The following is a 13839-nucleotide window of genomic DNA, read 5'->3' as shown; positions in this document are numbered from 1 at the left end:
TTAAATTTATACAAACACATAGCTTAACTTTTATTTGAAGTATCAAATGTTTGCTTTTCATTCAAACTTTACAACAATAGCATGCTTGATAAAATCATTTTATTAAAACAAACATTTTTAAAGCTTAATAAATAAGTGACATTAAAAAACAGTTATTAAGTACGAGTAACAATGTTTTAAACATACATTTTTTATGCATAAGGTCATTTTTATAGTTTGTATTAATTTGAAGTTTATATGAAACATAAATATTTTCCATGAAATATAAAAACTATTCTTTAAGTAAAAACCTAATATAATAACACTTAATGTAATATTATTCAGATTATTACTAAATTAGATAAAAATGGAAGGGCCACCACCATTGGGTAATTTTGAGAGATACAAATTTGAAGGTGAACGAGAAGTCTACAAATTAATGGGTTTGTTTTTATGTTTGGTATGTTTTAAACAGAAGTAAAAAAATAGTTTTTAAGTTTGTTTTTATGTTTGGTATGTTTTAAATATAAATAAGTAATTTAAAAACTGAATTTTCGATTTCAGAAGATGATAAATAATCTAGGTTCATACTTTTATTACAAAATAATAATTCCAAAGCATTGTTAATAATTTTATACACTTAAATTTCAGAAAAACTTTGTTACCAATAACTACACTGCTTTATTTTAGAAGGTAAAATTAGAATCTCCACATGAAAATTTCATCACAAACTGCTAATGGCATTAATTTTGTCATTAGTAGTAGTTTTGTCTAAAGTCTAAATTTCTTGGTATAAAGATTGAAAACAACTGCGTTTTTCTGACTTCATTACCTGAACTTCTTATGTACCTTCTAATACTAATTGCCAGGTTTCGAGCAATACTACAAAGAGGATGCCAAGGTTACCGTTACCGTGGAAAAAAAGGGTGATGGTTGCTACGTGGAAACCTGGAAGAAAGACGGATACACCATTGTTACCATTAGCAACGGTGATGACGTAACAATTAAGTTTCCGGATGACAAACAAGTTGATGTTAGTAAAAAAATATTGTAGTTTTTAATACTTTAAATTTGAAAATCATGTTGTTGGTGGTAGTGTGGGGAAGTTATTTATTTTTAAATTATCATATAAAGTTCAACTTGTTTAAATTTTACATTTTGTTAATTTAATTAGATAGTATGGACAATATTGTTTACTCTATGCACTTAATAAGTTTTATCTTAATAATTTCTAGATTTCTATCGTCACACTATTATTTTAAGTTGAAACTAAAAAGTGTTTATTCGATATTCATATTTTTTTTAACTGTGGCAACTGCGTAAAATATTTAAGTGCTTTTAATAAAAATAAAAACAATTTTAAACGTAAAAATAATAAAAACATATAACTGGTATGTTAACAAGTACTATGGACCTGTTTTTTTATAGATTATGTTAACCAAATAAGAACTTTAACAGCCATTAAACTAGCTGTTTGTAATAAACTATAAAAACTATTTATACGACTTTATAAGAAAAACAAGATTTATATTAAAGTATAAATTGTCCATTGGAATAAGGGGTGCACGACGATTCAAATTCCGAAAATTCAGTTCTTAAAAAAAATAAAAGGCCACAACTAAAAATGTAATGTATATTTGTCAAATATAAAAATATATATGATGGTCCTTTTATTATCTACACGCCATTTTTTCCTTTTTCCAAAGCATTAAGAATTTTTTGAGATATGGCTTAAATAAAGTTAAAAGAATAGTTATTTTTAGTAGTTTTAAAATACTTTTAAAAATATTTAAGGTTTGGCCAAAAATATAAAACGGCTTGTAGATATTAATAAGATCTACATATACATTTTTATTTTTTTCAAACTTGTATTACTTTTTGGGATATAGTCTTTTAACTAATTTTTCAAGAACTTGAATTGTCGGAATTTGAGTTGTCCTAATTTGAATTGTCATGTAACCGGAAAAAGAACTTAGTTATAACTTCACTGAAGATACAGTCAAACATTGTTATATAAAGAATTTTTCAAGTAAAGTATTTATATATTTTTGAACTAAACATGAGAACTATAGTTGTAACACTTAAAACCAACACTGTATGTGCGACCAACTAACTTAAAACGCTTTATGACGTAACAGACTACGCATTTCACTTTAATATAAATACGCTGATATTAATTCTTATTCGACCGGCCGCGTGGCCCAATGGATAAGGCGTCCGGCTACGAACCGGAAGATTGTGGGTTCGAGTCCCATCGTGGTCACTCTTTTTATTTCGTTTCTTATTGTTAAATTATTTATTTACACTAATTTTCAGTTAAAACGATCGGAATTTGTTGATGGGTGGGCAGAATTTGAAATGAACGGAATAAAAAGACGTCATAAAAGAGAATATGTGGGCAATGATGAATACATTGCAGTTAGTTTATTTATATAACATATATTTTTACATGCTGGTTTTATTTAAAATATAAAAAGATGCCACAAAAGAAAACACTTGGGAAATGATAAGTATATTTTGGTCCAAGTATAATGCATTTAAACAGATTGTATTATAATTTGTTATTAAAGTGCTTGTTTACAACTAAAATGCTGCAAAACTTTATATATATCATTATAAAAACAATGTTAAAAAGTTGCTATAAATATACATAGTTTTACTTTTTTCTGCAGTTTTTTTTAATTTTGTTGAGTTTTTTCAAAGCAAATAAAAATTCAATAAAGAAAGAAAAATCTACGTCACGATTACATAACTATTAACTTTATAAACTTTTTGCACAAATCCGTTTTTTATAAACTTTAACTTACTTTGAAAATACTTTCATACTAGACACAATTATTGGGACATTAGTCAAACAATATCAAACATAAACGTTTTTGTTTATACAGAGTTTTTGATGCAAAAATTTTGCTTGGAAAAAAGTTATTATCAATACTTTACTTTAATAATTTTCTTAAATTTTTCTTTTATTTATAAAAAATTAAACAAAGTTTTATTATTACTACTGTTTTTTTAAGTTTTTAAAAGTTATAACTTTACTTTCATTGATAAAGCGTTTCCGTAATTTTTGCTAGTTAGAGTAATTACTTGTTAAAGGCCTAAATACAAATGTATCTAAAATAATTTAAATGTTTTATTGTTTTAAACAGAGGAGTGAATTTTCAAAAGACGGGAAAACTGTTATTGAAACTGAACACTACAGAAGAGCTTAGATTTTTTTAAACAGTTTATTATCTAATTATAAATTTATTTAGCGTTGTAATATGTTTTATTATAAAATATCAATTTTTGCAATATTTACTAAATTTTGCTTTTATAATAATTTATAAATTTGTTTTAATTCATTTTATTATAGAAGGTTTAATCTAAACTTTCAATTCATGATTGTTTCGATTTTTTCAAAGTAGTTTGTAATTTTATCAATACAATTGTTAAACCAATTTGAATGGTGTAAGTTGATGTATATGTGTTTATTTATTTATTAAAGTACACGATCTTTTACTTTTATTAATATTCTTGACTAAATAACTAATCTAAAAGCTTTGTTTGTGGTAAAAAATATTTTTCAGTTTGATTGAGTTTAGGTAAACTACTTTTTTTTAAAGTATTTACATGAAGTCTGTATCATTTCATATAAACTCGAATTTGAATACTAAAGTTATGAGATAGTTTATGTTTTAAGTTCGATATGCATTTCAATATTTTATTTAGAAAATAATATTTTTGATAATAACTTAATGACGTTGTTATGTCCTACTTAGTTTTCTTTTGACAATTAAGTATACAATCAATAATTAAATGAATAAAAAATATGAAAAAAAAAAAACTTGTTTATTTATATTTGAAAAGTTTAATTAAATGAAAAAATATTTATAAAGTCTATCAAAATGAAAAGATATAATCGTTTATAATCCGGTTTTGTTGCAAAAAGCTAAGAAAACTTTGAAAAACAAATTTCTTAATTTTTAATCACTTGTGTCACTACTAATAGCTCTAATTTAGTAAAAATTTTAAATGCTATTCTTTAAATTATTAGCAGAAACGTTTTTAATATCAAATTTATTGACACTTAAAAACATATACGGCACTTCTGACAAATTTTAAATTTCAATAAAACTTTTTTTCTAAAATTTCTAAATTTAAAAACAGTTGCTAGTCCTAAATTTTACAATAAATTTTGATCAAAAACAACTTTGAAGTTATACTAAAAAAAACTTAGTGATTGCTAAAAGAGTTAAATACAGTGAATCTTTTATAGTCAATTAATTGGTTTATTGTTACAATTACAATGCCAATGCTGCTGTTCATGATCAAAATTATATAAACATTATTTTTTAAAATCTTCGAACGCTTAAAATCGGAATGTTAGTTTTACGTTATTTTTAGATTACAAGATAAAATGATGCTACCTCTAATTTTCAAACAGTAGTAGACACTGTAAAACTTTGAGGTCAGCATTTAATTAATGTGCCTTCTAAATCAGGGTTTACAATTTTTTTTTTCAAATATCCCCCTTTAAAAAAAAGGCTATAGCCCCCTCCAACAAGATTACTCAAAAAACTACCATTTAAAACACCTAAGACTTTTTTTTTTAGCTTTTCATGTGCAACTCAGGAAATCTAGTGCACATACTTTAGGAATAAAACAAAAAATAATTAAGCAGATTTTCACACAAAATCAAAAATGACAACGTATATTGAAAAAAAAATCAATATATGGAAGATTATCCAAAATCAAAATAAAACAGGCAAAATATGCATACTCTGCAATCTAGACAAAGTTGAAATTACATTCGTAGACATTTGTAAACTGTCAAACTTGAGATCCGAATTTAAGAAAAACGCAGGCACTTTACAATATTTGAAATCTTAACTGTTTAGCTATGTTTAAAATTAACCTAACTATGTTTTTATACGTAATTTTATAATTGGTTTTATGTTTTAGTTTTTTGTTCTTTTTTTTGTTGTTGTTATTTTATACGTTGATGTTAATAGTTTGTTACTTATTTAATTTAGCTTAATTACTAAATTCAATCTTTTATCTTTATTGTTTAATTAAAATTACTTGTTTGACTAATTACTTACCTTATACTATATGTATAGTATTAACCATTGTCACTTATCAGCATATTTGCTTGTGATCGTTATAAAAACATTAAACATTTGTAGAGTAATAAATTCGGTAATTTCTGTTTTAATTTTATTAAGTTATTAAGCTAACCTGAAACTTAGCTTTTATTATTTGTCATAACATGACATCTTACTCATAAATACTATTTGTTTAAATACAACGCTTTTATTATTTGGTATGTATTGCATAACAAACAGTATTTATATTATTTTATATAAAAATGTGATATTTTTTACTTATCCAGAAAAATGCTTATCCGGACATCTTTACATGAAAATCTTGACCAACATGTCCGGATAAGTGAATAAGCACTGTATAACAAATTTTTTTCATTTTACTTAAGATGGTTACATAACAATTAAAAATCCGACAATTCAAATTCTTAAAAATATAGTATAACTTAACATAACTCAAAATATAATATATTTTTTTAATAAACTTGTTGTACATTCAATTAATACGACTATGTCAGCAACAAATAAACTGAAAATAATTACTATTCAAAAAGAAGTTTAAAATCACTTAAAATTAATATATTTCTAAACAAGTTTTGCCGTATTTCAAAAAGTATTAAAAAAGTTTTGATCAAAAAAATGTTCTGTAAGTATTAAGTATAACCTAAACATGTATTTTTTATTTTGTTAAATTAATTTTACTTTTAGATTAGTGGCCGTTAAAAAAATAAAAATTTGAATTTTCAGAATTTGAACTGTCCGAATTTAAATTGTTGTGCACTTATATAATATACACACGATTATTCATTGTAATCATCGTCAATTAAATGTTATATCAATTTTAGTTTTGTCATATTGGCGCAACTTTTTAAAACAGCTGTTTTAAACTTTGTGACTTTTTAAATCTTTTGTGAAAACTTTTTTATTCAACAGATTTCACAATACACTGAACGCGAAAACTAAATAATTATAAAAGTAAACTTATTACGTCATATAAAGCTCATAAAGTTACCTAAACATGTGATTATATATTTACTATTTACAACATAATTGAGAAAAAGTGTAAAGAAATCGATTCTCGCCAGTTGGCGCCATAGTCAGCCGAAACTGTGCACTTATTTCAAGATAACGTTAAGAAATTGCTCATTAGCTTTTAGCTACGCGCAGCTATATTCTGTTGCTTTTTTTATCTAATTTTGTTGTATTATTATTTGCAGTTTTTGTATAGGGTAAATTTATTTATGTCGATAAAATTAAGTTCAAAACCATGCAAACTTATTGTAAAAGTTTATAGTTAGTGTTTAAGCACAAAATATCTTAGTTTAACAAGTAAGTTCTATTAGATTCATTAATAAACATAGTCTTTAGTGGATCTTAAAATAGGGTACTAATAAAATGTTAGCTTTAAAAAGATAGAACTTTATAGATAAACCAGGCCTGCGTTAATATAATGAGTAAGCTAATACCCTATTTGGAATAAAAAATTTTGTTAACTTCAAAAAATTTATTTCCAAGTAGTATACGATAAAGTCGAAGTTAAATTATCAATACAAATTTAGGCAAAAACAACATAACCTTAAAAGACGAAGTTTATTTAACTAATACAGATGAATAAAATCGAGTAACTATTTTCAGAAAAACGGGTGTGCGACGGTAAGACCTGTTGTACAAATAGCTTTTTTTGTGTTTTAAAAAGCTATTTATAACATAAAATGACGATGCTTAATACGGGTTTTATATGCTATGACACATTTAGTTTTTCTATACTAATTTAATTTATCTAGTTTTATCACTTTTTTTCGGATTATGATAGACATAAATTAAATAGCATATATGTTAAATTTTTACTTAAGACTAGTTAATTAAACTTAACAAATTATCAATTAATACGGCACCAGTTATTTTGCAATTATGCACCGTTAACAAAATTGTGTTTGTTTTTGTTTGTGATATAACATTTTATATGTTTTCATATTTATTTTATTTCGATGATAGTTTTGTGTAGAATTTTGAAAAAAAGAGTATTATTGATTTTAAGCTTCACTATCACATTACTATAAGTTAGTTTGAAAGTATTGAAAGTATTTTCCATGGTTTTTAATTTAAATTCAGTATATTTTTCTTAATCATTTTCAAAAAATAAAAAAAAGTAGTTAACATTTGTGAAGAAAACATTTCAACTTCAGATAAGTACAACAATTTTGTAGGACAAAAACATAAACTAAAAAAAGTCTCTTCAGCTTTTATATTGTTTGTTTAAATTTCAAAAACAATTAACTCAACTTTAATTTAAAATATCTAATGTCTGCTTTTCTTATCGAAGTTTACAACAAATGCATGCTTAATAAAAGCATTTTATTTAAATAGACACTTCTAAAGTTCTATCAAATAAGTGATTTAAAAATACAGGTATAAGTATTACAGCAGTGCTTCTGAACTTTTTTCTAGTGGCGGAACCCTTTTTCAAAGTTCAACTTTTCCGCGGAACCCCTAATTTTAATTTTACAAAAATGTTTAATTAAATAAATTTTCTTTTTTTAATTTCGAAAGGCTTCGCGGAACCCCTGAGAGGCGTCGCAGAACCCTAGGGTTCCGCGGAACCCCATTTCAGAAGCACTGTATTACAGTGCTTTAAATATGCATTTTTAGTGCGTATTGTTGTTTTGTAGTTTTTTGTAGTTTATGTATTAATTTAAAAGTAATTTTTAAAACATCTACAAACGTTAAATATAAAAAATATACTTATAGTAGTAAAGACTTAAACAAAAACACATTAGTTTGAAACATCATTAAAAAGTATTTCATCTCGCAATGCTGTTGACAAAACTAGCTAGATTTTTTTTTAGTAATTAATACACATATAAAAATGGAAGGTTTACCACTATTAGCCGATTTTATTGTTACAGTTTAGTATATAAATGCTTGTTACATATTTTTTATCTTAACAATACATAAACACAAATCAAATATGGAAGGACTTCCGTTAGGTGATTTTGAAAGGTACAAGTTTGAAGGTAAACGCGAAGCCTACAGGTTGATTGGTTTGATTTTCTGTATGTTTGTTATATTTTAGATATAAGTAAGCAGTTTAAAAGTTGAGTTTTTTTGTTTCAGAACACAATAAATAGTTTAAGTAAACACCTTTTTGTAGATTAATATTTCCAAACTATTGGTAGTAACTTTGCACACATAAGTTTTAGAAAAATTTTAAAACCAATATAAACATTACTTGATTTTAGAAGATAATATTACAATATTTAATCGTAAAACTTCAGTGTACATTAATACCACCATTATTAATAGTAGTTTTCAGTGTAAAGATCGAAAACACCTGCATTATTCTAACTTCATAAACTTCTTACAATGTTTTTTTTTTATAATATAAATTATCAGGTTTCAAACAATACTAAAAAGAGGATGCCAAGGTTACTGTTACCATGGAAAAGAAGGGTGATGGTTGCTACGTGGAAACCTCGAAGAAAAACGGGTGCACCATTGTTACCACTAGCAACGGTGATGACGTCACAATTAAGTTTCCGGATGGAAAACAAGTTAATGTTAGTATGAGAATAAATAAATTTTTATCTTAATATATGTAGTATACTATTGGTTAAATTTTATTGTAAAGTTGTTTACCCAACAGTATAGTTTTAATTTTACCTGATTTTTGTAGTCAGTTCAAATCAAAACCTATAGAAAAAAAAAATTTAATTAAGTGCCCTAAAAAATATACTTTTTTGTATTTAACTCATTACATTCATGAAGATTTAAACATTCTTAACGACACTTACAAACTTAAAGTTAAAAAAAACTACGGCAACTTTGTAGAACAGCAAAACTGCTAGATTTCTATCAGCTAATTGCTACATATCTACTTGACCATAGACTTTAAGTTTAAACAAACAAATCTTTATTTTATTAATTCTGAAAGTTCTGCCGAATAGTAATTAAAATGAGTATTTGTGGCAAAAAATAAAAATAAGTATTTTAACCACTACATGAAAAAATTAAAAAACAATTGATTTGATAGCAATTACTACATTACATAACTAGGAAATATTTATACTATTTCAAAACACAAAAAGGATCTATTTTAATGCATTGGTATTCCGATTTAATAAGACAGTAGTTGCAACTGAATATCAATACAGTAAAAAAATTCTTTTCAATAAAATAATTGTATTTTCTATAAATACTAGTTAAGAATTGTAAAAATTGCACTTAAAACCAAAAGTATACAACAACAAGTTCATCAAGCTGTATGTGCGACCAAAATGCAAATTGCATTATGACGTAAGAGACTACGCTTTTAACTATAAATTATATACGCTAATATTAATTCTCACTCGACCGGCCGCGTGGCCCAATGGATAAGGCGTCCGGCCACGAACCGGAAGATTGTGGGTTCGAGTCCCATCGTGGTCAAGTTTTTTAGTTTTGTTTCTTAATATTTAATTATTTATTTTCAATAATTTTTAGTTAAAACGATCGGAGTTTGTTGACGTGTGGGCAGAATTTGAAATGGACGGAATAAAAAGACGTCATAAAAGAGAATACTTGGGCAATGATGAGTACATTGCGGTTAGTATACGTAAGTAAAGTTAGATAGAATATGTATTTATTAACATATATTTTTTGGTCTTGTTTAATATAAAAAAAATAATTAGTACATATGACGATGTCATAAAAGAGAATACATGGGTAACGATGAATACATTGCAGTTAGTTTGCTTGTCAATATATACATATAATATTTATTGTTCATTATTTTATTGATTTAAACAGAGGAGCGAGTTTTTGAAAGATGGAAAAACTGTCAAAGAAACTGAACACTTTAGAAGAGTTTAAAGTTATAAAAAGTCATAACGTGCTATTTAAAAATAAAACAACAATCGACTCAAAAAGTATGGTCTGATGACCTGGTGTACAAAGGAACCTTTCGGCAAAAAATCGTAACATGCTAGTTCACTAGATACTTTACTGGTTTAATTTGCAGTATTTACTTAATTGAATTTTCATTTTAAATGAAAATTCTGACCTCTTTCATCTTATCGTAAACTGTTTCATCTTAATGTTTAATTGATTATGTCTTTTTTAGTAATCAACCTGTAATTATATTGTGAGGTTTTACAATTCTTTTTCTTATGAATAAATATGCATGAATAAATTTATATCATAAAGTTTATAACTTTTAATTAATTTTTTTTGGTTTATTAGACCATTAAATTAATTATTACTTTTTATACTTGTCTTACAATTAAACACAATTACTTTTTATGATTCTTTTTATTTATAAAAATAATAATCTAGATTAAACTTTTTTTTTTACTTACACAACAGTTAGTTTAACAATTATCAGTTTTATTCAATTTAGGTAAACTACTGTTTCTTTAAAACTTACAAAGTCCATAATAAAATTAAAACAAAGTCAAAGATATAGAATAGTTTTTGTTTTAAATTATATAGGCACTTGTTTGTGTTTTAAAATGAAATGGAAAATTTTGAATATTAACTTAATGATACTCACTTTGCTTTACTTCAATTTTTTTCTTTCAATATAAGTCTATAATTAAACATCAATACAACAAAACAAATTATAAAAGTTTTAAAGTATAAAATTAATCTTTTAATAATTAGAAAAAAACTGGGTTGCATTTAAAAATAATGATCGTAGCCTGTAAGAATCATAAATAACACAACCCAGTCCTAAATATTATTATTTGGCTACAATAAAAAGTATAACTATCGTTTTTAATTAAGTTTCGTAGTCAAAAGCTTAGAAAACTTGGAAATTTTTTTTTATATTGTTAATAATTTTTTTTTGTATGATAAATTACCACTGTCTAAACTCTTAGATCTGTATTTAGAAAAAAGTATAGATTGCAGTTCTTTTGCTATTAAAAATATATGATTTTTGTTGTTAAAAACTAGTTGAAAACATTATTATAAAGTAAGTTATTCACATCATTTTTAAAGCTTAACTAAAAAGTAGTTATACAACTAGATCTTTAAAAAAAATTGAAACTTAAAATAACTGGTTATATTTTTAGTTTCATTTGCATGTTAAGATATTCTTATAAAGTAGAAAAAGATTAGATTTGAGCATTTAATTCATATGTTAATTAATAAATTAAATAAGACTTTTGTTTTTATTTTATTAATTTATTAAGTTTATATTCTTGTGATCTAATATATTTTTAGATTGAATACTTAGGCTTTCTCTAAACAAATGTTTTATTAAGTAACTAATAAAGGTTAGATGGTCAATAACTTGGTATACATATATAAACATGATACTTTACACATAACAAAAAATTTTAAATTTCCAATTTTCTATATATCTTTTTATGTTTTTTCAAAAAAAAATACAGAACAATAGATAAAAAAAAAAACTATAATTAGGTTTAAATGCTTTTAAAAGTATAAAGATAAACTCCCCGTCGGGGAATCGAACCCCGGTCGCCCGCGTGACAGGCGGGAATACTCACCACTATACTAACGAGGATGGATATGTGGCCAGTACGGGGATCGAACCCGCGACATTCGCGTTATTAGCACGACGCTCTAACCAACTGAGCTAACCGGCCACACGTCTAGCTGCTAAACTTATGCTATATAAAGTTAATTGCTTCTTTTTCGCGTTGCTAGTGTCAATAGCACTTGATATTAAGTACTTTATTGAAGCTTTGCAAATTACACTTCTGTGCTCTAAGCAGTTTTTGGGTTATAGTTTTAGCGATAAAAAATGAAATGAATAACTTTTTCCTGTCCTCATTTTATGAACTCACACTTAGCAACTTAAATTATTTTAACGGAAATAATGTACTAGATGTAAATATATGCCTATCTTAGAATTGAAGACTTTATATAAAAATCGGTAAGTTATACTTCAAAGTTTGCAATGTTTTTTTAATATTATATTTTAGCCAATAGAATTAATATTTATGATAAAATAATATTTTTTAATTAGAAGTACATTTCACAGTTTAGTTTCTTGGTAGTTTCATAAAAATAATTTTAGTTTAACCTGATAATGACTATGCTTAGCAGTTTTTATTTGCAAGTTTTTTTAACCTAAGTTTGTCGTTTTTAACTATTCAATTTTGTTTTTATTAAAAAATAATTTATACAACTAGATTTTAACTTTTATAAACTGTTTTATAAATTTAAACAATATTTTCTCAGTAAGTAGTTTAAAACTGTTTAGTTCTTTTTACTAGTTTTAAATCTAGTTTGTTAATTTTTGGTAAGCCTTATTGTCCGTACTTTATTTTCGTTTTTTTCAGAATTTTAGACATTACTGAAAATCTCTTACACGGTAAGTTTTTTATTTTTAATTATGTGTATTTATCTTTTTGAATGTGAGTTAAAAAGTCTAATTTTTACACTTAAAACAAAACTATACAAAAATCTTAGTTGTTATTCAAAAGAAGCTTTAAATAACTTTCATAGTTTAAAGTAGTTGTTTTCTATTCGACAACTTTTATTAAAGTAGATAGCAATATTAAAACTTGATTGGTCAATACAAACCTTATTAGAATTTTAAGTACAAAACTTGATTATTAAAAGCAATAAATAAAAGGGGCGCATCTCCGCCGGGACTCGAACCCGGAACCTCTGGATTAGAAGTCCAGCGCGCTATCCATTGCGCTACGGAGACGCTTGCTAAGAGGCCAAATAGTAAATATTTATACCAAAAAAAGTAGAATAGTCTTTATTGCGGGTTAACGCGTTAAAACTGTTAAAAACTTTTGTGCTGTTTTTTGGATTGAAAAACCGTTTTAAAGATTTTAGTTTTTGTAAAACGTGCAGTTTTGAATACTTTTAATGGTATTAGTCAAATATATTTCTTTATAAATTAATAAAGTTTTTGATAAATTTAAATTTGCTTAATTGTTTGTCTTTTTTACTTGTTATAAAAATAAGCATCAATGTTTGATGTAAATTTTGGCTTAACTTGGTTTGAAAATTTTTCTGCTAAAGCGTTTTTACCATCTAAAATCAAGTACTACTTTTAATTTTATAATTTTAGTTTAATTTTTTTTGCTTATCTTTTTTTAAAACTGTAGTTTGTCTATTATTGAACCAATGTTGATAAGCTTTTAGATTTACTTTCATAAAACTAACCTCGACCCCTGATGTATAACAACAAAAGTTTAATTATAACATATGGCAACATTAGCTTAGTTGGGCGGAGAGGTAAACACACAAGCTCTCAATGAGTAAATGTAATAAAAAACTTATGCTTAAAAAGAAAAAAAAGATACAATTTAATAAACAATTGTGTTACATGTCCATTAAATTGACATAATCTGTTGACTAAAATTTATATTGGTTCTAATTTACATTTTTAAGGTAAAACAAACATAACAATTCTACTTAAATGTTGTGTAGCTTGATGACCAAAAGGTATATCTCAACACCAATCCCTTGACCATAATTGTGAGTGACCACATTTTTGTATTTCTTCAATTTTTTACAAATAAACCTTTTAACAAATAGTGTTGTACTTACTCAATAATGTTAATTACTAGTTATTACTAAACTTGTAATGCTAAAAGATGCTACTGGAGTATTAAGTAAGTTTTTGACAACTTTTCAATTTTCTAGTATACTCACAATCTTTTTGTAGTAAATATCATGTATAAATTACTAAATAAATTGTTCCAACATATAATAATTATTAAAGGATATATTTTGATTAGTGGTTAACTCATTGATGACTATTTTTTCAATGAATAATAAAAAGGAACATATTAGAAAGTTGGTCTAAGAA

The 13839-nt window shown here is 25.2% G+C and overlaps 1 protein-coding gene and 5 non-coding genes across 6 annotated transcripts; 3 read left to right on the top strand and 3 right to left on the bottom strand.

Moving 5' to 3' along the window:
• The first annotated feature begins 364 nt into the window (after positions 1–364).
• LOC145839501 (uncharacterized) lies at positions 365–3258 on the top strand. The gene is made up of 4 exons (XM_082947093.1): positions 365–422; positions 849–1012; positions 2296–2397; positions 3129–3258. The coding sequence occupies exons 1-4, from the start codon at positions 419–421 to the stop codon at positions 3189–3191; spliced, it is 333 nt and encodes a 110-aa protein (XP_082803219.1). The 5' UTR covers positions 365–418; the 3' UTR covers positions 3192–3258.
• Positions 2170–2242, top strand: Trnar-acg (transfer RNA arginine (anticodon ACG)). Its single transcript has one exon. It is a non-coding gene; the product is annotated as a tRNA-Arg (tRNA).
• A 6157-nt stretch (positions 3259–9415) lies between the features above and the next one.
• On the top strand, positions 9416–9488 carry Trnar-acg (transfer RNA arginine (anticodon ACG)). The gene has a single exon. It is a non-coding gene; the product is annotated as a tRNA-Arg (tRNA).
• A 2008-nt stretch (positions 9489–11496) lies between these two features.
• Trnad-guc (transfer RNA aspartic acid (anticodon GUC)) lies at positions 11497–11568 on the bottom strand. Its single transcript has one exon. It is a non-coding gene; the product is annotated as a tRNA-Asp (tRNA).
• An 8-nt stretch (positions 11569–11576) lies between these two features.
• Positions 11577–11650, bottom strand: Trnai-aau (transfer RNA isoleucine (anticodon AAU)). Its single transcript has one exon. It is a non-coding gene; the product is annotated as a tRNA-Ile (tRNA).
• Positions 11651–12650: 1000 nt separating this feature from the next.
• Positions 12651–12723, bottom strand: Trnar-ucu (transfer RNA arginine (anticodon UCU)). Its single transcript has one exon. It is a non-coding gene; the product is annotated as a tRNA-Arg (tRNA).
• Between the last annotated feature and the right edge of the window lie 1116 nt (positions 12724–13839).

Source organism: Thalia democratica, chromosome 6 (assembly GCF_965202585.1).
Source record: "Thalia democratica chromosome 6, ktThaDemo2.hap1.1, whole genome shotgun sequence".
Taxonomy (NCBI): domain Eukaryota; kingdom Metazoa; phylum Chordata; class Thaliacea; order Salpida; family Salpidae; genus Thalia; species Thalia democratica.
This window is presented reverse-complemented; position numbering and strand designations above follow the sequence as displayed.

Coding starts and splice junctions, on each gene's coding strand:
- LOC145839501 (XM_082947093.1), top strand. Junction 1,013..2,295: donor CGGATGACAAACAAGTTGAT/GTTAGTAAAAAA, acceptor ACTAATTTTCAG/TTAAAACGATCGGAATTTGT. Junction 2,398..3,128: donor GCAATGATGAATACATTGCA/GTTAGTTTATTT, acceptor TGTTTTAAACAG/AGGAGTGAATTTTCAAAAGA.